This window comes from Ovis aries, chromosome 14, assembly GCF_016772045.2.
Source record: "Ovis aries strain OAR_USU_Benz2616 breed Rambouillet chromosome 14, ARS-UI_Ramb_v3.0, whole genome shotgun sequence".
In the NCBI taxonomy this organism is placed as follows: domain Eukaryota; kingdom Metazoa; phylum Chordata; class Mammalia; order Artiodactyla; family Bovidae; genus Ovis; species Ovis aries.
Window position 1 is genome coordinate 47,089,209 of NC_056067.1, and position 20,489 is coordinate 47,109,697.

The window sequence follows — 20,489 nt, forward strand, 5'->3', positions numbered from 1 at the left end:
AGTTTGAGCATTCTTTGGCATTGCCTTTCTTTGGGGTTGGAATGAAAACTGACCTTTTCCAGTCCTGTGGCCACTGCTAACTTTTCCAAATTTGCAGGCATATTGAGTGCAGCACTTTAACAGCATCATTATTTAGGATTTGAAATAGCTCATCTGGAATTCCATCACTTCCACTAGCTTTGTTCATAATGATGGTTCCTAAGGCCCTCTTCACTTCACATTTCAGGATGTCTGGCTCTAGGTGAGTGATCACACCATCGTGATTATCTGGGTTGTGAGATCTTTTTTGTACAGATCTTCTGTGTATTCTTGTCACCTCTTCTTAATATCTCCTGCTTCTGTTAGGTCCATACCATTTCTGTCCTTTATTGTGCCCATCTTTACATGAAAATTCCCTTGATATCTCTAATTTTCTTGAAGAGATCTCTAATCTTTCCCATTCAGTTGTTTTCCTGTATTTCTTTGCATTGATCACTGAGCAAGGCTTTCTTATCTCTCCTTGCTATTCTTTGGAACTCTGCAATCAAATGTTGTATCTTTCCTTTTCTCCTTTGCCTTTTACTTCTCTTAGGACAAAGGTTTTTTTTGTTTTTGTTTTTTTTTTTTTTTGTTTTGTTTTCCTGTCTACTTTTTAGGGGATTCTAAGCATGGGGAAGAACAGAAATAAGCCAAAGTATTTGTTAGATTTTATTTTATTGGGTTTCAAAACCATTGTGGACAGTGACTGCAGCCATGAAATTAAAAGATGCTCCTTGGAAAGAAAGCTATGACAAACCTAGACACCATATTAAAAAGCAAAGACATAACTTTGCTGACAAAGTTCCATATGGTCAAAGCTATGGTTTTTCCAGTGGTCATGAATGGATATGAGAGTTGGACCATAAAGAAGGCTGAGTGCTGAAGAACTGATGCTTTCAAATTGTAGTACTGGAGAAGACTCTTGAGAGTCCCTTGGACTGCAAAGAGAATAAACCAGTCAATCCTAAAGAAATGAACCTTGAATATTTATTGCAAGGTCTGATGCTGAAGCTGAAGCTCCAATCCTTTGGCCAGCTGATGCAAAGAGACAACTCATTGGAAAAGACACTGATGCTGGGAAAGATCAAAGGCAAGAGAAGGAGAAGGCAGCAGAGGATGAGATGGGTAGATAGCATCACTGACCCAATGGACATGAGTTTAAGCAAACTCCAGGAGATAGTGATGGACAAGGAGGCCTAGAGTGCTGCAGTCCATGGGGTCTCAAAGAGTTGGACACAACTTAGCGACTGAATAACAAATTTGTTACAAATGAGAAATGTCATTTTATTTAGTATGTGTTAATAGGTTTCTGGAGCTGAATGAAAAGGAGTCCATGTCTATCCTCACCTTAAAGTGGGTACCAGGTAAGGAGGCTTAAAACTTGTGGCTGGGTCTTATTTTCCAGTAAGTCCCCAGAATCTTAATAGTCAACCAAATCAGAGAGTGGGGGTAGGGATGTTGGGCAGCCTCTCCCTACGGTAAGGATTGACCCTTGGTAGCCTTTTCCAGGCAAGTTCTAAGAATCCATACTGGGCAATGCCCGTTGGTTGAATAGTATGCACTCTGTTCTGCCCAGGCAAGGGTACAACATTCTGGAACTCAAGGGGACCTGCAGGGGTACGAGAACTACCACACAACAGGTCAGAGAGTAACCGTTCACCAGGCACCAACTCCTTGATCCTTGCAATGTCTTCGTAGATGATCTGTTGTGGTTGGAGTCTCTTTCCCCACAGCAACTCCAGTAGCAGCCTCTGGATTCGGGGGGACTTGAGCTGGTACAAGTCCATGAGACGTTTAAACTGTTCCATCCACGCAGCACTGTCTCTCGCATATCGCTTCTGCAACATCCGCAGAACATGGTACAAGGCCACAAACGTCTCCCATTGGGGGAGCTCTTCCTTGTCTTTAGAGACAGGCTGTGCCTTCTTTTCCAGCTGGGGCAGCTTGAGGGCCCTACCTTCACCCTTCAGAGCCCTGAGATCATTCTGAAACATCAGTGCCAGAGTTTGTTTTCCCACAGAAGCATGGGCACCTGTGAAAATATCTCTTGTGGCAGGATGAAAGTGTTGCATTCCCATCTCTTGGAGAACATGGGATAACTGCTGTGCCCGTGCACTCCTGTAAGGCTCTCCTAAAAGAAGCCAAGTTAGAGCCTTTGGATCTTGAACCCTGTAGGTCATTGATGGTAACGCTGATGTAGGGATGGGCCGGGACTTTGCTTTGTGAAATGTGGGGAGCTCACTTCTTCTCCCCAAGGCTCGGATGTCCAAGGACTCTTTATCCATAGAGGGATAGAAGGCTGTAGGAACATCCTTTCTGGTTTGATAAAGGTGCTTTACCTTCTTGACAGCAGTGGATAACTGCTGTTCTTGCTCCTTCCTATAAGACTCAGCTAAGGGATGCCAGCTGAGATCCTGTGTGGTCTGAGTCCTGTTAGTAGCTGACAGTAACACTGGCTCATGGATAGGGAATGGCTCTCCCCAACTCTCCATTTCTTTCCTTCTGATTGGAGGGATCGCTTTTATGTATACTGGGCTCAAAGCATCTTTATAGCATCGTGATATATCTCTGTGACCTCCCTGTAGGTTCTGCTGGAGGCGTTTAGCCACAGCTTTAAGACTGTACAGATGTGTTTGTTTCAAATATCCCTTTGAAGTGAGGTGCTTGAGGAGTTGGCTCAGTCTATGGAAACTGTCCCTTGAAAGTTGTTCTCCTGCTTCCAGTCTTACTAAGACATTACTAATCCAGTCCTCATCTGGGGAATCAAGCCTTTTAGCTGGCATAGAGGTAAGGGATGGGTACAGGGCTGTGGTTGGGGCAGGGGCAGGGGCCTGGCCCTCAGTCTTGCCCTTTTGAGAATCCTGAGACTGTAAGAACCACTTCAAGGTGCCATCTTTGGGCCTGCGTTTAGGTTTCTGTGATTCTCTGATAATTTCAAGTAAGTGAGACTTTGGCTTGTGGAGGCCTTTTGGGGTCTGTGTCTCCATTCCCATGACTTGTAAAAACATGCCCCTGCCTTTCTCCAAGAGCACATCCTCTTGTCTTCCCCATGATGTTGTCACAGGGTATGCTTTAAGAAGTTGACTTTCCTGTCCTTCCAAATCGAAATGATGCCCTAACACTTTCAGGACCATTCCCTTTTCTTTTCCCAGGGCTACAGGAAATGGTGTTTCGAGAGGGCTCTTCATAATTGTTGGCCACATAGTCTTATCCCTAACTGTGGGACTTACCTGTCCATAAAGCAATCTGTCTCTTTTAGGAGCCATTTCTTCTTTAGCTGTGTCTTCCCTTTTCTCAGCAAGAACCTCACTTACTGTCGCTGGCTTCGATAAGTTCACTCCTTCCTTTGGGAGCTCTGTTTTCCATACTCTCTGCTTTATTGGGAGCATTGCCTCTGTAAGTTTTCTTGGCTGTTCCTTCTCTTTACTCATACTCTCCTCATCCTTCTGTCTTGCCTTCTTTTCCTCCTCTTTTTTCTCTGCCTTCTCCATTTTTTCTTCTTTCTCCTCTTTCTCACTCAGACTCTTCTTCTCACGCAGAGCCTTCTCTTTCTTACTCAGACTCTTCTCTTTCTCACTCAGGCTCTTCTCCTCCTCACTCAGGCCCTCTTCCTCCTCACTCAGGCCCTCTTCCTCCTCACTCAGGCCCTCCTCTTCCTCTTCACTCAGACTCTCCTCCTCACTCAGGCCCTCTTCCTCTTCACTCAGATTCTCCTCACTTTGGCTCTCCTCCTCCTCACTGAGGTCCTCCTCCTCCTCCTCCATGTGTGGGTCCCTACCTTCCTCCTTGCTGAAGAGCTCCATCTCTTCCTCATGTGGGCCCTCTTTTACCTTCTTATGCAGCTTCTCTTTCTCCTGAGTCAGTTTCTTTTCCTTTTTCCTTATTTGGGTTGAACTCTTTTTCTTATGCTTCCCAGCCAAACTCTCCTCCAATTCCTCTTCACTCAGGCTTACTTTCTTTTCCTTCTTCTTCATCAGGTGTTTCCTTTTCTCTTTCTTGGGCAGAATCTCCTCCTCCTCCTCCTCCTCTCCTTCAATGAGCCTCTCCTCATCTATCCTCTTCTTAGTTGGAGCTTCCACTTCCTTCTCTAACAAACTCTCTGATAAGCCTTCGAATAGTATGTCTCTGATATTCTCTAATAACCACTTTACCTGGGTCTTTTCTGGTTTCTTCTCCTTGATTATCTTTAGAAGCTTCTTCAGCTGCTTTTCTCCTAACAGATTTTGCTGCTGAGCCTCTTTCAACATACTGTCTACCTGGGTTTTATCTAATAGTATATTTTCCTGGACCTTCTCTAATAACCTTTGGTCTTCCTCCAAGCCCTCTTCATCAGTCAGTATTCTCTCTTCAGTAGCTAGTCTGTCGTCTTCTAGTTTTCTCTCTCTCTGAACCAGCTGCTTCTCTTCTCTGGTTATTTCCTCTGGTTCTTTAGAAAATTCCCACCTCTGGCCATCAGTTTCACTCATTCCCATAGAAAACAATTGATCTTCCTCAGGTATTCCTGTTTCTTTCAATGGCACTTTATTCATTTCTCTAATTATTTTAACCAGGATCCGCATCAGGTGACTCTCTTTCTTCCTTATATCTTTTTCTCTGGAACTAGTCTCTCTTCCTTCAGAACTAATCCCCATCCCCATATCCAGTTTCCTCATTCCCTGTATACTCTCCTCTTGGATTCTTTTCTTTTCTTCCTTAGCAACACCCATCTCCTTGGCCCTAACGTCATAGGCCAGTTTCCCCTCTTCTTCAATAGTTTCTTTCTCTTCTTGAGTTGCTTTTTCCTTTCTCTTAGTTACACCAATTCCTTCCCTGGCTATTGCCCTTTCTTTCTTGGCAATGTGCCTCTCTTCCTTGCCCATAATACTGTCTTCCTGAGTCAGTCTTTTCTCTAAAGCCCTTGCCTGTCTTTGCTGGGACTTTTTGTCCATTTCACCGGCTTGTTTCTTCTCTTCTTGGGACAATTTCTCTTTTCTCCAGGCCCATTGTTTTATTCGCTCACTCTCTTTCTGACCCCATATTCTCTCTTTCTGGGCCTGTTTCTCCTCTGGTAGGGCTAGTTTTCTTTCTTGGGCCCATTGTTTTTTTTCCTTGCTGATTTTGTCCTCTTTTTCCATGACCCATTTCTCTTCTTTGGGGGACACTTTCTCAATTTTCTCTCTACTTTTCTCTTTTGAGACCAGTTTCATTTTTTCTCTGACTAGTTGGGTTTTTTCCTCAGCTGCTTCCTCTACTTTGGGAGTCAATTTTTCCTTTTTCTGATCCTGTCTCTTTCCTTCCTGGGCCTGTTTCTCTTCTTTCAGTGACAGTTTCTCCATTTCCCTAGCCTCTCCCTTCTCTCCTAGATCCAAGTTTTTCCCTGAGATCTGTCGTCTCTTTTTCTTAGTTATTTTCTCCACTTTCTGGGTCCCTCCCTCCTTTTCCCAAGCTTTGCTTGCCTTTTTCTGGATCTGTTTAACTTCTTGTTGTGACAGTTTTTCCTTTTCTCCAAACATTTCCTCCTCTTTTTGGCTTAGTTTCTGTCTTTTCCTGGCTAATTGCTTGTCCTTGGCATCTTCCTCCTTTTCCTTAGCCTGCCTCTCCTGGTCTACTTTCTCCGGTTTCTCAACTTGCTTTTCCTTTTCTTGGATTTGTTTCTTTTTACGGGCCTCTTTCTTCTCTATCATGAACGATTTCTTCTTTTCTCGGATCAATTTCATCTCTTGCTTTACCAAGCTGTGTCTTTTTAATGTCCATTTTCCCTCTTCCCCAGACAGTCTTTCCTCTTCTTTAGACAAATGTTCCTCTTCCTGGGCCAATTTTTCCCATTCCCATGCCTCTTCCTTATCATGTTTCTCCGTTTCCCCCATTTGTTTCTTCATTTTGCGATAGCTTTTCATCATTTTTTCAATTTGTTTCTCTAGGTTCTGGATTATTTCCTCCTTCTGGGTCAGCGCCTCCTCTTCCTCACCCAGCTCCTCTAGTTCCTCATTGAGGTCCCCCAGTGCCTCAACTAGCTTCTCCAGTTCCTCACCCAGCACCTCCAATTCCTTTCTCAGCTCTTCATCTTCCTCACTCAACTCCTCCTCTTCCTCCATCAGCTCCTCCTCTTCTTCCATCAGCTCCTCCTCTTCCTCCATCAGCTCCTCCTCTTCCTCCATCAGCTCCTCCTCTTCCTCCATCAGCTCCTCCTCTTCCTCCATCAGCTCCTCCTCTTCCTCCATCAGCTCCTCCTCTTCCTCTATCAGCTCCTCCTCTTCATGGAGCAACTTCCTTTCCTCCCAGGCAGGCAACCCTTCTTCCTGGGCCTGCCTACCTTCTTTGTGGTCCAGCGTAACCTTCTCCGAGTACCATGTCCTTTGTCCCCGGGTGACCTTTCCCCTCTCCCAGTTCACCCTCTTTCCTTTTCCTAGCAGTTCCTCTTCTTTCCCAGTTCCCTTCTTTTCTCCTTGGACTAACTTCTGCTCTGCCTTGGTTAACTTCTTTTGTGAGATGGGTGATATTTCTTCCTCCTCAGCTCTTTTTTCTTTTTGAAGGATCGATTTCTTGTCCTTGGTCAGTTTCTCTTTTCCCTGCATTAATTTCAAATCCTGCTTACTCAGTTTTCTTTCTTCCCCAATTATTTTCCCTTTTTGCATAGCTAGTATCTTTACTTTTTGGAATCTCATTTTGTCTGATACTTGGTGATCATCTAAGTAAGCAACTTTCTTTTTCTTGACTTTAGAAGACACCTTGCCTTTCTTTAACATTTTTTTAGCTCTTTGTTCTTGTTCTCCGAGTCCTACTGTCTTTTCTTCCTTGACAACCTCTGTAACCCCTTCTGTTACAACAGGTGTTTCTTCCATCTCCATGTCATCCAGTTCTGATGAGTCCTTTAAAAGAGGACAAATCTCCTGGAAGAGATCCCAGCTGGGCTCTTGGGGAGCAAGGATTGCCTGAGCCCAGTTCACCAACTCTTCACTCAGATCCCTTAACATTCTTGGATTGGAACTTGCTATCCTTGAGGTCACAAGATTGCAAATGTCATCCCGCCAAGATCTGGTTTCTGATTTGGTCGTGCGGCCAGGGATCCCAGACAAACCACGACCATCCTTTCTAAATACCTTTGTTGCATCATCTTCTTGCTCAGCAACCTGTATAACTTCTTTCTTGGGCTCTTCTGCAGTTGTTTCTGGAATTTCCTTCAATTTTCTCTTCTCTTTCAACTTCACACTTACTTTGTGATGGGTTTTTTTCATTGCTCTTTCCCAGAGCTTTTTCAGGTGTTCTTGTCTCTGTGCTTCAGGGATCACTTTTCCATAATCTCTCATGTACTGTTGATCTATAGCCTTCATAACTCCCATGGCCTCCACTGCCTCTCTGGCCTTCACTGCTTTTTTGATCTCCAAGGCTTTTGTGAGTTCTGTGACTTTTTTGGTCTCCAACACAACCTCCTTTGATTCAGCATCCTCTTTGGATGTGACTGGGCTGAGAGTACTTAGCGACAGCTCTGGCTCTGAGGCAACATCCTGAATGTCAATTTGATCTGATTCCTTGGCTTCTCTCTGTTCACCTTCATGCTCTAAAGTCACCAACACAGGGCTCAATTCTGTCTCTCCCTGCTTCCTGGAAATTTTCATGTCCTTTTTAACTGCAGAGATATTGGGAGAAAAGTAATTGAGAAAAACACAGAAGTCCTGAGTGAGATCCTCTGACACACCTAGTTCAATGAACTGCTGTAAAAGGTAACAAAAAGTACAGACGACAAAAGCTTTATGGCCCAGAAGTGCCTGCTCTTTTTCCATATCCCTAAAGAAATAAGACTTGGTATTTGTTGTGGGAAGACCCCCCAAAGAAGGAAATGGCAGCTCACTCCAGTATTCTTGCTTGGGAAATCCCGTGGACAGAGGAGCCTGGCAAGCTACAGTCCATAGGGTCCCAAAGAGTTGGACAGGACTGAAGTGAGTTAGGACAGCACAGCACAAAGAAATGAGACCTTGATATTTGTTGTGGGAAGATCTCCTGGAGAAGGAAATGGCAACCCACTCCAGTATTCTTGCCTGGGAGATCCCATGGACAGAAGACCTTGGCAGGCTATAGTCTATGGGGTCGCAAAAGAGGCACACACAACTTAGTGACTAAACAATAAAAACAAATTTGTTATGGGGTAGGTCTTTCCCAGAAAGGTTACTTTCTGTGAAAGAGTCCTTTCTTAAGTCTGTCACCACTGGTATCTTTTTATATAACTTGGGCTTATTGACCCTGCCTTTTGGTGCCCTAAAGTGGGCCCCAAATATACCCAATATGTTACCCCATACATACTGAGATTTTTGCTCTTTGCTGTAACACGTGTCATTCTTTGATCTGGTTTGGCGATCTTTGCAGGTTCTGACCAAATTTTGAGTGTTTGTTCATCAAGTTCACGATCCCTTGATATAACTAAAAGCAAAGGAGGTTTCTCCTCTCTGTGTGACAAGGTTAGGTTCTCATTTAACCGCTGTTCCACCTGAGTAAGCAGGTACTGGATACCACTAGGTTGAATTCCTAGCAGCTGGTCCAGAGAGATTTCTCCAATAAAGTCTTCCCTACAAAAGTCAAGGTAAAACAAGGATTATACCCAGCCATCAATAAAACCAAATTAGAGGAAAAGGAGGAGAAGAAGGAAGAAGAGAAAAGGAGGTAGTGGCTTAAGGATAGTGGAAGAGGCAGGGCTAAAGTAACCATCTAGGACAGAGTAGTTCAAGGTAAAAGATGGATAAAGAGGTAAAAATCTACAACAGTAAGGAATAGAGTAGTCAGAGTGACCCAAGATGCTTCTTTAGTTGGGTGATTTGGGGACTTGAGTCTCGAAGAATCTTAAGGAAATGAGGAAATGATGGAAGAGCAGGCTACTCAATGGACAGAAAAAGAGGGTTTCAGCTACAAATTGCCACTTGCCAAGGACATTTGCCATCTGCCTCTACAAGGATTAAGTCATGTGCAAATGTGGTTGTTGACCATCAACACACCCTGAACTGTGTTCAGGAGGTGGAGATCAGGAATAAGGCAGTCTGCTCTGGGAAAACTGGCAGAACAGATCTTTAGATGGTTAGATATTTTCAGGAACTGATTTTATGTGCCCAATTCCTTTTTTTTTTTCTTTTTTGAACTTTTAATTTTTTATTGGGATATAGCCAATTAACAATGTTGTGATAGTTTCAGGTGAACAGCAAAGGGACTCAGTCATACATATACATGTATCCATTCTTCCCCAAACCCCCTCCCATTCAGACTGCCACATAACATTGAGCAGAGTTCCATGTGCTTTACAATAGGTCCTCGTTAGTTACCCATTTTAAATACAGCAGTGTGTACATGACCATCCCAAACTCCCTAACTATCTTTTCCACCTGGCAACCGTAAGTTCATTTTCTAAGTCTGTGAGTCTCTTTCTGTTTTGTAAGATCATTTGTATCATTTCTTTTTAGATTCCACATATAAGGGATGTCATATGATATTTCTCCTTCTCTGTCTGATTTACTTCATTAAGTATGACACTCGCTAGGTCCATCAATATTGCTGCAGATGGCATTATTTCATTCTTTTTAATGTATGAGCCCAATTCTTGCATCTCCTCATATCTAGAAAAGCACCAGATTCCTTCATGGTGACATTTGCTCCTTGTGACTAGCAGAAACCTTCTGCAAAAATAGGCACTTGATTGTATGAACTCCGCCTTCACCAAAATCACATATATATTGACCTCCCCCTGCACACCTCCCCCCCCCCCAACTCTTTGGAGCATTTTCTCAGAAATATCTGAAATGCGGTCATAGCCTGAGCTATGATCCTCATTTTGCCCAAATAAAACTTAACTCCTGACTCTCATGTTGTGCTTTTTTTTTTTTTTTAAGTCAGTAAGGGATTGACAGTGTGTGGGGGGAAAGCAAAGAGAAACAAAGAACACAGGCAGAGGAAAAGAACAGAAAAAGTTGTGGGAAAAGGAAAAGAAGCATCAGATTTTGAAGGTTAGGAGCCAGAAGGAACAGAAGGGGATAAGGTTACTGACTTACTGCATTTCCTGGAGAGTGTCTCGTCTCTTCAGTAGAGCTATCAGCATGCTCTTAGTTTGGATGCCTGTGACTCTTACCATAAGGTATAAGGCCTTAGCCCGCACATTTTTATCACTGTCCATCAATCCCACAGCCAGGGGAATCGCAAAGAGACGGCTCATGAAGCCTAGCTTCTCCAGTCCCTCCCAGGCTGTCTCCCGGACCTCTGGATTGGAATGAGTTGTGTCTTCCATGAGGCGACAAGCAGTTTCAGAATGCCACCTTGGAGATACTTGATGGGAGGCAAAAATCTGTGCCAGGATACTGATATACGTCTTGTATTGCTCTATAGAACAGTAAACTGTGAGGTTGAGGATGGTCTCAATTATAGTATTGATAAGTCCTTCATCCAGTTTTCTTCCCATCCAATTTTGACTGGCCAAGTTTACAAGAATATCAAAGAAAGTTTGTTTTCCCAGCGTGGGTTTTCGGTCTGGTTTCCTCTTTGAGATTTTCTGTTTTATTGAAGTCACAGGTGACAGTGCCTGACTTCTGCTCAGTCCAGTCATGTCCCAGTCCTTATCTTGGTAGGATGAGTGGAGATCACAATGCAAGAAGACGGGGGTACCTTCAGGCCAAAGACGGGCACGGATCACTGAGTTGGGGATGTAGCCATCTGGAGGAAAGGGCCAAGGCCGCCCTTGACCAAAGAAACACCGTAATATCTGGTAAGGTTTCAACCCATCCCAGCCACCCAGTCGCAACTGAGGAGGAACCACGAATGGGGGACGATCACGCTTGGGAGTAAGAATAGGAAAATCAGTATACTTATCTTCCAAAAAATGCAATGTGGGTCCCTCCTGCATCACAGAGGACTTAGGCCTCTCTTCCTCCACAACATGGGGCACAGTATGGTCAAAGGCAATCATCCGCTTGTTAACAAGGGCCTCTAGCCCCCGTAATTCCTGCAACCCTTGACCAAAGTAGACAAATTTGGGTACAAATACTTTTTCGAATGAAAAGAAGAAGCTAGGCAGGAAGGGTTTTGGGGCTTCTTGTATGTCATCTGCATTGTTCAGGAGAGTAAGGTGAATCAGCTGGGCTGGAGGGAGCAGTTTTAAGCAGGATACCAGGTAAAGACTCTGGTTGAAAGTCAAAAGCAGGTCACCCCGGTCATTGGCAAAGCAGAGTGGGCCAAAATGTAACGCAGAGTCCAACTCACTTATGAGTTTCCCATGGAAGTCCCAGATCCGGACTAAGCCGCCAGTGTCCCCTGTGACAAAAAGTTTCAGGGAAAGGCAGACATCAAATGAAGTGATGGCACACCGGTGCAGGCATTCTGTCTCTTTAAAGTCAGATCTCTGCTTTGATCCTGGAGATGTCAGGAGGTTCTGATAACTCCAGAGATGCCAGTGGTGGTTCTCAGTGATGGCACCCACAGAACCTGGCAAGAGTATCACGTGTTTTAGGGGCCAAACACAGATAATTTTGCTGACAGGCTGCAGGACTACCCTGTTCCCCTGCAGCACAGCTTCTGTGAGGTATACAATATTATCCATGCCATAAGAACAGACCAAGGAGTACTCCTGGGGACCCTCCAGGGTAGACAATGCCAGGACTGCCCCAGAGTGAAGAATCTTTGCTACTCGGGCACAACTGTAGTGGGAGAGGATTCTCACAGTGCCGCTGTCATGCCCACTGAACATCAGTCCTACAAGGCCCTTACCCAAATGGTAGTGCCCATAGGCCAGGCATCTGACTCTATCCCCAGGGTTTACTGAAGGACACATAAGATACTTGGCTGTGCAAGGAGAGCGTGTTGCGTCAAACACCAGCACCTCTGAACCATCTGTTGCCACAAAGAGCTCCTCTCTGTGTGAGTCATAGGCCCAAGCCACAGCCTTATCCATGATAAGTAGAGGCCAGGTGATAACCAGGAGATCTCCCGTTACTGGAGATAAGAATCGCAACAGACCGTCCTTAGTGGCACATAGGATCCGAGTCCAATTATGGCCACAGCAGACCCGCCGCACCTCCTGGGGAGCAGAACCACAGACATTGAAGAGGCTATAAAAGTAGCGCAGGTGATACAATGAGAAATTGTGGTTAGTCTGGCAGAAAAAGGTGCTATTATCAATGAACTGCAGTCTCTGCATGTTCTTGTCAATGTCCAGCTGCCGCAGCAAGTTCCCAAAGGCAAGGTTCCATTCCTTCACTACACCTTCACCACCCGCTGTTAGTAAGGTATAGGTCTCTGACCGGCTTTGGATACATATCACTGATGAGGAATGAGCCTGGAAGCTGTGGAGGAAGTTTCCTCTGTCTAGACCCCAGGCATGGATTTCTCCATCCTTGTTTCCAACATAGAAGTAGCCCTGAGATAAACAAGTGAAGGAGCAGGTGATGGTGGAGCCACTGTTGATAGGAGTGAACTTCTTCACCTCTTCCAGCTGGCCCTGACCTTGGTGGGTGAAGACTCTCAGCTTATTCTCACAATGAGCCACCAGGAAGCCTGGGGGGCCATTCAGGGAAAAGCCCTGAACAAGCTCACCACCAGGCATAGGCACAGTTTGGGCCATTTGCAGGCCCCTGCCATTTGGCAAGATAAACCAGGTGACCACAGCCCCCAGGGTACCAGAGAGAAGCATCTCAGTTTCTGAGTCATAGCTGAGGCAGCTGATGGAGAAACGACAGGGGACCATACCCAGAGATATGAAGCCTTGATGGTGATCCCCAAAGAGCCGCAGGCACATGTCATCACAGTAAGCAATTAACATGTGATAGGGAGCTATGTGGACCATTGCTTGGATGGGTGGCACCTGAGCCATCACATGGAACTTTATCTTTTTTATCACTCCTTCCATTTCTGCAGCTTTCTTCTGTATCCAGAGTACTGCCTAGAATAGGATGAGAGATGAAAGCTTCACCATGGAGGAAGGCTACTCCCCAGTGTGAAGGGTAAATGGATCTCCCTGGTGGGCCAGTGGCTAAGGCTTGTGCTCCCAATGCAGAGGGCCTGAATTTGATCCCTGGTCACGGAACCAGATCCCACATGCCCCAGCAAAGATCAAAGATTACATGCTGCAGCTAAGACCTGGCACAGCTGAATAAATAAAAATTTTAAATGAGGAGTAGAAAAAAGTTGAATGTTTAGATCCCTTTTCCCTCTTGTGGGTCTAAGAAAAGACTGAATAGCTTGACTTTGGGAGTTTCCTGTTGCTAGAAGTCAGGTGTGTGATAGAAGCACTATTCTTAAGGCTCTTTTCTTGACCTTTAGCCTACTTTATGGAGAATGTGAATTCTGTCAACTTGATGACTAGAGAGGAAGACGGATCACTGCATCCAGGTCAGATTGGTATATGGAGATGAGCATTACAATGAGCTAGCTTAGAATCACCCTCAGCATCCTGAGATGAGGGCAGTTTAAGTATGATGCATGTAAAGTGGATTAGGAACGAGGTAGGGGACCTTCCCTGGTGGTCCAGAGATTAAGAATTTGCCTACCAATGTAGGGGACATGGGTTCATTCCATGGCCTGGGAATATTCACATGCCGTGGGGCAGCTAAGCCTGTGTGCCACAAATATTGAGTCTGTGCTATAGAGCCCACAAGCCACAACTAGTAGGCCTATGCAGCGTGACTACTGAAACGTGCGTGCACTAGAGTGCATGCTCCATGACAAAAGAAGCCACTTCAATGAGAAAGCCGCTCACTGCAACTGGAGAGTAGCCCCCATTCATCACAACTGGAGAGAGGCTGAGCCCAGCAACAAAGACCCAGTGCAGCCAAATAAATAAATACAATTTTTTTTTAAATGAGAGGGAAAAGGATGAGGTCACTTTACCTGCATTTGCTTTGAATACAGTTCCACCCAGTTTAAGGAAACAAAATAGTTGTCATCAGTGGAGTAGAAGCAGATGAAAGGTTTGCTCTCAGGATGGTGAGACTCTTGGCATAGAATCTCAGTCCAGTCACTCAGCATTTTCACATCACCCTCTGTCTTTTCACCAACCTGAGAGAGAGGAGTGACCTGAGCTAAGAGGGTTGAATCCCCACATACTCATTCATTTAATGAATATTTATTGAGGGATTAGTGGTAATCTGTTCTTTCACTAACCAACATTTATTCACCCTCCTAGAAAGCACAACTGGGGGAGCTATCCTCTCCTCCCTCACCCTCAGAATGCATCCTAATTCATCACAGTATCTGCCAGCCTTCTTCACCAAAGTTCTGTGAGAGAAGTAAGCCCCAACACCCCAACATATCTATTCTATATAATAGGTATTAATTCTTCCCTATGCATCAGGAATGCTACTAGTTATGTACCATCCTTAAGAGAACTGAGAAAATAGCCCCTCAAATCATTGTCTGTGTCCTATGGGTCAGATGAGGTACCACCTTTGAGAAAGGCTGGTGGTATGTTTGTGACAGACACTGGGGATATGATGCTAAGCAAAAGAGTTATGGGCTAAGCTCTTAAAAGATAAGAGTCCAGTGGAACAGGTGCTAAGCAAACAACTAACACATGACTATATGTTTGTATGTACGTATGCTCAGTTGCTCAGTTGTGTCCTACTCATTGCAACCCCATGGACTGTAGCCTGCCTGGCTCCTCTGTCCATGGGATTTTCCTGGCAAGAATACTGAAGTGGGGTGTCATTTCCTCCTCCAGGGGATCTTCCCAACCCAGGGATCGAACCCATGTCTTCCTTGTCTCCTGCATTGACAGGCAGATTCTTTACTACTGAGCCTTCTAACAAATGACTATACAAAACAAAATCTTCAAAAGAAATACAATCCTATATGAGAATGACAAAGGAACTCAACCTTGGTAAATATCTCTCCCTGTCACAGTTGGACCAAAACTTTTAAGTTCCCGCCTGCACCCAAAGGACCACTCCTGTCACAATCACAGACATGATATGTAGCCTCTGGGAAACTCATGCTTCACACACGTGGAATGCCCACCATGTGTGACAACTAGACCCTTGTGGCATGCACCTCCTTCACTATTCTCATGGGCATCCATGGAAAACATGTTGTTGACAACACAGAGTTAGCTGTGCTTCAGCTCCAATATTCTGAATTCTGACTCAGTGGAGTGTGTGTGTGTGCACATGTGCACACACTTCACACACATGCATCTCTCAAGAGAAGTTTGTTTCTTTTCAACATGTTACTAGTACAATACACACTACCTTCTAGTGACTGTAGCATCTTCCTAGGATATATATCCTTATTTATATAAGGATATCCTTATAACAAGCATATGTGAACTCCTCATTCTGACTAACCAAAGCTGAGGCTCAATAACTTTACTTTGGAAGTCCCTCTTAGCAGACACTCATACTATACCTGCCTCTTGAACAATCGTCCATGAATTTAACTCTCCAAGTCTCTCTGTATTAGAATGTGGACTATGACCACCTAGGCTGGCAAGTGAAATACTCAAGTTCAGTTCAGTTCAGCTCAGCCACTCAGTCATGTCCAACTCTGCGACCTCATGGACTGCAGCACGCCAGGCCTCCCTGTCCATCACCAACTCCTGGAGCTTGCTCAAGCACATGGCCATTGAGTTGGTGATGCCATCTAACTATCTCATCCTCTGTCGTCTCCTTCTCCCCCTGCCTCCAATCTTTCCCAGCTGCTGCTGCTAAGTCATATCAGTCATGTCCGACTCTGTGCGACCCCATAGATGGCAGCCCACCAGGCTCCTGTCCCTGAGATTCTCCAGGCAAGAATACTGGAGTGGGTTGCCATTCCCTTCTCCAGTGCATGAAAGTGAAAAGTGAAAGTGAAGTTGCTCAGTTGTGTCTGACTCTTCGAGACCCCATGGACTGTAGCCTACCAGACTCCTCCATCTATGGGATTTCCCAGGCAAGAGTACTGGAATGGGGTGCCATTGCCTTCTCTGTCTTTCCCAGCATCAGGGTCTTTTCCAGTGAGTTAGATCTTCACATCAGGTGGCCAAAGTATTGGAGTTTCAGCTTCAGCATCAGTCCTTCCAATGAATATTCAGGATTGATTTCCTTTAGGATGGACTGGTTGGATCTCCTTGCAGTCCAAGGGACTCTCAAGAGTCTTTGTCAACACCACAGTTCAAAAGCATCAATTCTTCACTGTTTAGCTTTCTTTATGGTCCAATTCTTACATCCATACATGACTACTGGAAAAACCACAGCTTTGACTAGATGGACTTTTCTTGGCATAGTAATGTCTCTGCTTTTTAATATGCTGTCTAGGTTGGTCACAGCTTTTCTTTCAAGGAGCAAGCATCTTTTAATTTCATGATTGCACTCACCATCTGCAGTGATTTTAGAGCCCAAGAAAAGAAAGTCTCTCACTGTTTCCACTGTTTCCCCATCTATTTGCCATGAAGTGATGGGACCAGATGCCAGGATCTTAGTTTTCTGAATGTTGAGTTTTAAGCCAGCTTTTTCACTCTGCTCTTTCTCTTTCTTCAAGACGTTCTTTAGTGCCTCTTCACTTTCTGCCATAAGGGTGGTGTAATCTGCATATCTGAGGTTACTGATATTTCTCCTGGCAGTCGTGATTCCAGCTTGTGCTTCATCCAACCCAGCATTTCTCATGATGTACTCTGCATATAAGTTAAATAAGCAGAGTGACAGTATACAGCCTTGACGTACTCCTTTCCCAATTTAGAACCAGTCTGTTGTGCCATGTCCAGTTCTAACTGTTGTTTCTTGACTGCATACAGATTTCTCAGGAGGTAGGGAAGGTGGTCTGGTATTCCCATCTCTTGAAGAATTTCCCACAGTTTGTTGTGATCCACACAATCAAAGGCTTTGGCATAGTCAATAAAGCAGAAATAGATATTTTTCTGGAACTCTCTTGCTTTTTCTATAATCCAGCTGATGTTGGCAATTTGATCTCTGGTTCCTCTGCCTTTTCTAAATCCAGCTTGAACATCTGGAAGTTTTCAGTTCATGTACTGTTGAAGCCTGGCTTAGAGAATTTTGAGCATTACTTTGTTAGCATGTGAAATAAGTGCAATTGTGCGGTAGTTTGAACATTCTTTGGCGTTGCCTTTCTTTGGGATTGGAACGAAACTGACCTTTTCCAGTCCTGTGGCCACTGCTGAGTTTTCCAAATTTGCTGGCATACTGAGTGCAGCACTTTAACAGCATCATCTTTTAGGATTTGAAAGAGCTCAGCCGGAATTCCATCATGTCCACTAGCTTTGTTCATAATGATGGTTCCTAAGGCCCTCTTGACTTCACATTCCAGGATGTCTGGCTCTAGGTGAGTGATCACACCATCATGGTTATCTGGGTCATTAAGATTTTTTTTTGGGGGGGGGGTATAGTTCTTCTGTGTATTCTTGCCACCTCTTCTTAATATCTTCTGCTTCTGTTAGGTCCATACTGTTCCTGTCCTTTATTGTGCCCAAATTTGCATGAAATATTCCCTTGGTATCTCTAATTTTCTTGAAGAAATCTCTAGTCTTTCCCATTCCATCGTTTTCCTCTATTTCTTTGCACTGATCACTGAGGAAGTCTTGCTTACCTCTCCTTGCTATTCTTTGGAACTCTGCATTCAGATGGGTATATCTTTCCTTTTCTCTTTGCCTTTAGCTTCTCTTCTTTTCTCAGCTATTTTTAAGGCCTCCTCAGACAACCATTTTGCCTTTTTGCATTTCTTTTTCTTGGGGATGGTACAGTGTCACGAACCTCTGTCCATAGTTCTTCAGGCACTCTATCAGATCTAATCCCTTGAATCTATTCCTCACTTCCACTGTATAATCATAAGGGATTTGATTTAGGTCATGATGACCTGGATGTTCAAATGACCTGAATGATCAAATGGTTTTCCCTTTCTTCAATTTAAGTCTGAATTTTGCAATGAGGAGTTCATGATCTGAGCCACAGTCTGCTCCCAGTCTTGTTTTTGCTGACTGTATACAGCTTCTCCATCTTCGGCTGCAAAGAATATAATCAATCTGATTTTGGTATGGCCATCTGATGAAGTCCATGGGTAGATTCAACTCTTGTGTTGTTGGAAGAGGGTGTTTGCTATGACCAGTGCATTCTCTTGGGAGAGCTCTGTTAGCCTTTGCCCTGCTTCATTTTATACTCCAAGTATTAATACTTCTTTACTCAAAATGCCCATCATGCCTGCTGCCTACATCCACAGAGGCTTTGAAACGGTGCTGAAGCCATTATCCATAACTCAGAATCTCTATCCTCCTTAAAATTCCCACTGTCAGATTTTTGTATATTCTCAGAGAATACAGAGAGCTGGAGAACTTTAAGCATGACTCAGGGACAGCCACAGAGTTGAGAGGATCATGGTGTCTGATCATGATATTCCCTCTTCATTGAACCAGAAGCCTCATTTACACACCCTTTGCTGCTGCTGCTGCTGCTAAGTTGCTTCAGTCATGTCCAACTCTGCGACCCCATAGACGGCAGCACACCCTTTATGCCTTAGTTAATCACCATTCCTCTCCTCCTTTCCAGACTTCATGTACAAATATAATTTACTCACTCATTCAGCACTGTCACTGCTCATCTACAGAAGAACTCTAAAAGAAAAGGATATCTTAAGCCCAAGCAGTGTGTCTGTACCTGGCACTACTGTTACCTACTCTGTGTCAATCCCCACTCCTTGCTCTTCCTCCTCCTTCCATCTCGATAAAACTTGGAACTTGATTAAGGTGATCATGGACTCAGATATTCTGGAGAGCGGTACTGACGCTGACACTCCAACACTTCAGCCACCTGGTGTGAAGGGCTGACTCACTGGAAAAGACCTTGATGCTGGGAAAGATTGAGGCAAAAGGAGAAGTGGGTGACAGAGGATGAGATGGTAAGATAGCATCACTGACTCAATGGGCGTGAGTTTGAGCAAACCCCAGGAGATAGTGAAGGACAGGGAAGCCCGGTGTGCTACACAGTCCACGGGGCCACAAAGAGTTGGACATGACTGAGCACTTGAACAACAGTGACAACAGAGTAGCACCATGGTACCAAGGCTGGCACAACCCTGTGCTCTCTGACCTTCTCTCTTTTACCTACTTTTAATTTAAAGCTGGAAATGTGGCAACTATCTTGTACCCGTATGATACTAAGCTGAATACTAAACAGGTAAAAAAGGGAGTAAAAAGGAACACGATTCTTTGACACCATGTAAGACAAAGATGCCTCCTGCTTGTTTAATCCATTTAAGGCCATTTTCTGGTTTTCGTTTAGTTTTTGCAGCACATGTTCTAATTATAACTAACGTTATCATATTAATCTAGACTTGGGAGTTGTTTAGGGCTATGAGAGGGCCCTTCCAAAGTGGATCACATGTTGCTTCTGCCACAGGCTGCCCTGGCAGGGATAGAGAATTAGTCGAAGCCCACCATGCGTGTATCTCTCATATACGTCACCTGTTTATCCTTCAGGATGCCCTTTAAGAGGGGTTTCAAGTCCTTCCACTCAGGAATAAGTCTGGGTGATGTTGACGTTCTTGTGATATCCCAGCACTTAAAAGACATCTTGGATTATAGAATCTGTGGGAGCAAAAATGACTGAATTACAATGTCTGATGTGAGACTGGAAAATAAGGAAACTGAGAGAGAGAAGAGCAACAGGGAAACAGAGAAGGGCAGAAGCAAAATTAGTCCTTTAGAAACAGAAGAAGCTCTTATTTCAGAAAGATAGGGGCCAGGACTTCCCTGGTGGTACAGTGGATAAGAATCTGCCTGCCAGTGCAGGGGACACAGATTCCATCCGTGCTCCAAGATTTCACAAGCTAAGGAGCAACAAAGCCCATGTGCCATAACTATTGAGCCCACGCTCCGCAATGAGAAGCTGCTGCAATTAAAAGCCCGCACACTGCAAGGAAGAATAGCCCCTGCTTGCTTCAACTATCGAAAGCCTGAGTGCAGCAGCGAAGGCCCAGTGAAGCAAAACAAAACAAAACAAAACAAATAGGGGTCAGAGTGAACTACTGATACTTGCAACATGGATGAATCCCCAAAACGTTATAGAACATATACTATTTGATTCCATCTATTATATGAAATTCTAGAAAGGAATCATTGAACCTATAGGGACAGAGAGCAAATGAGTGACTACTTGGGGCTAAGAATTTGGAGGATTGCCTACGCAGGGGTTGGAGAAGGCAATGGCACCCCACTCCAGTACTCTTGCCTGGAAAATCCCATGGATGGAGGAGCCTAGAAGGCTGCAGTCCATGGGGTCGCTGAGGGTCAGACACGACTGAGCGACTTCAATTTTACTTTTCACTTTCATGCATTGGAGAAGGAAATGGCAACCCACTCCAGTGTTCTTGCCTGGAGAATCCCAGGGACAGGGGAGCCTGGTGGGCTGACGTCTATGGGGTCGCACAGAGTTGGACACGACTGAAGCGACTTAGCAGCAGCAGCGGCAGCTAGCCAGGGGTAAAAGGGAACATCTTGCAGTGATAGAAATATTCTATATCATGTCTTTGGTAGTTGTCACATGGGTATATAA

At 44.6% G+C, this 20,489-nt stretch overlaps 1 protein-coding gene across 1 annotated transcript; it reads right to left on the bottom strand.

Moving 5' to 3' along the window:
* Positions 1-1,454: 1,454 nt before the first annotated feature.
* Positions 1,455-19,507, bottom strand: LOC121816432 (WD repeat-containing protein 87-like). The gene is made up of 8 exons (XM_060397846.1): positions 19,400-19,507; positions 10,026-12,901; positions 8,296-8,558; positions 6,454-7,624; positions 4,170-5,175; positions 3,536-3,986; positions 2,488-3,172; positions 1,455-2,226 (listed from the first exon to the last, which is right to left on the bottom strand). Exons 1-8 carry the CDS (start codon positions 19,505-19,507, stop codon positions 1,455-1,457), a joined length of 7,332 nt encoding a protein of 2,443 aa, XP_060253829.1.
* Positions 19,508-20,489: the final 982 nt, after the last annotated feature.

Coding starts and splice junctions, on each gene's coding strand:
- LOC121816432 (XM_060397846.1), bottom strand. CDS start 19,507: ATGTCTTTTAAGTGCTGGGATATCACAAGAACGTCAACATCACCCAGA. Junction 7,625..8,295: donor AGCAAAGAGCAAAAATCTCA/GTATGTATGGGG, acceptor ATATCTCTGCAG/TTAAAAAGGACATGAAAATT. Junction 5,176..6,453: donor TTAACCAAGGCAGAGCAGAA/GTTAGTCCAAGG, acceptor AGAGAAAAGTAG/AGAGAAAATTGAGAAAGTGT.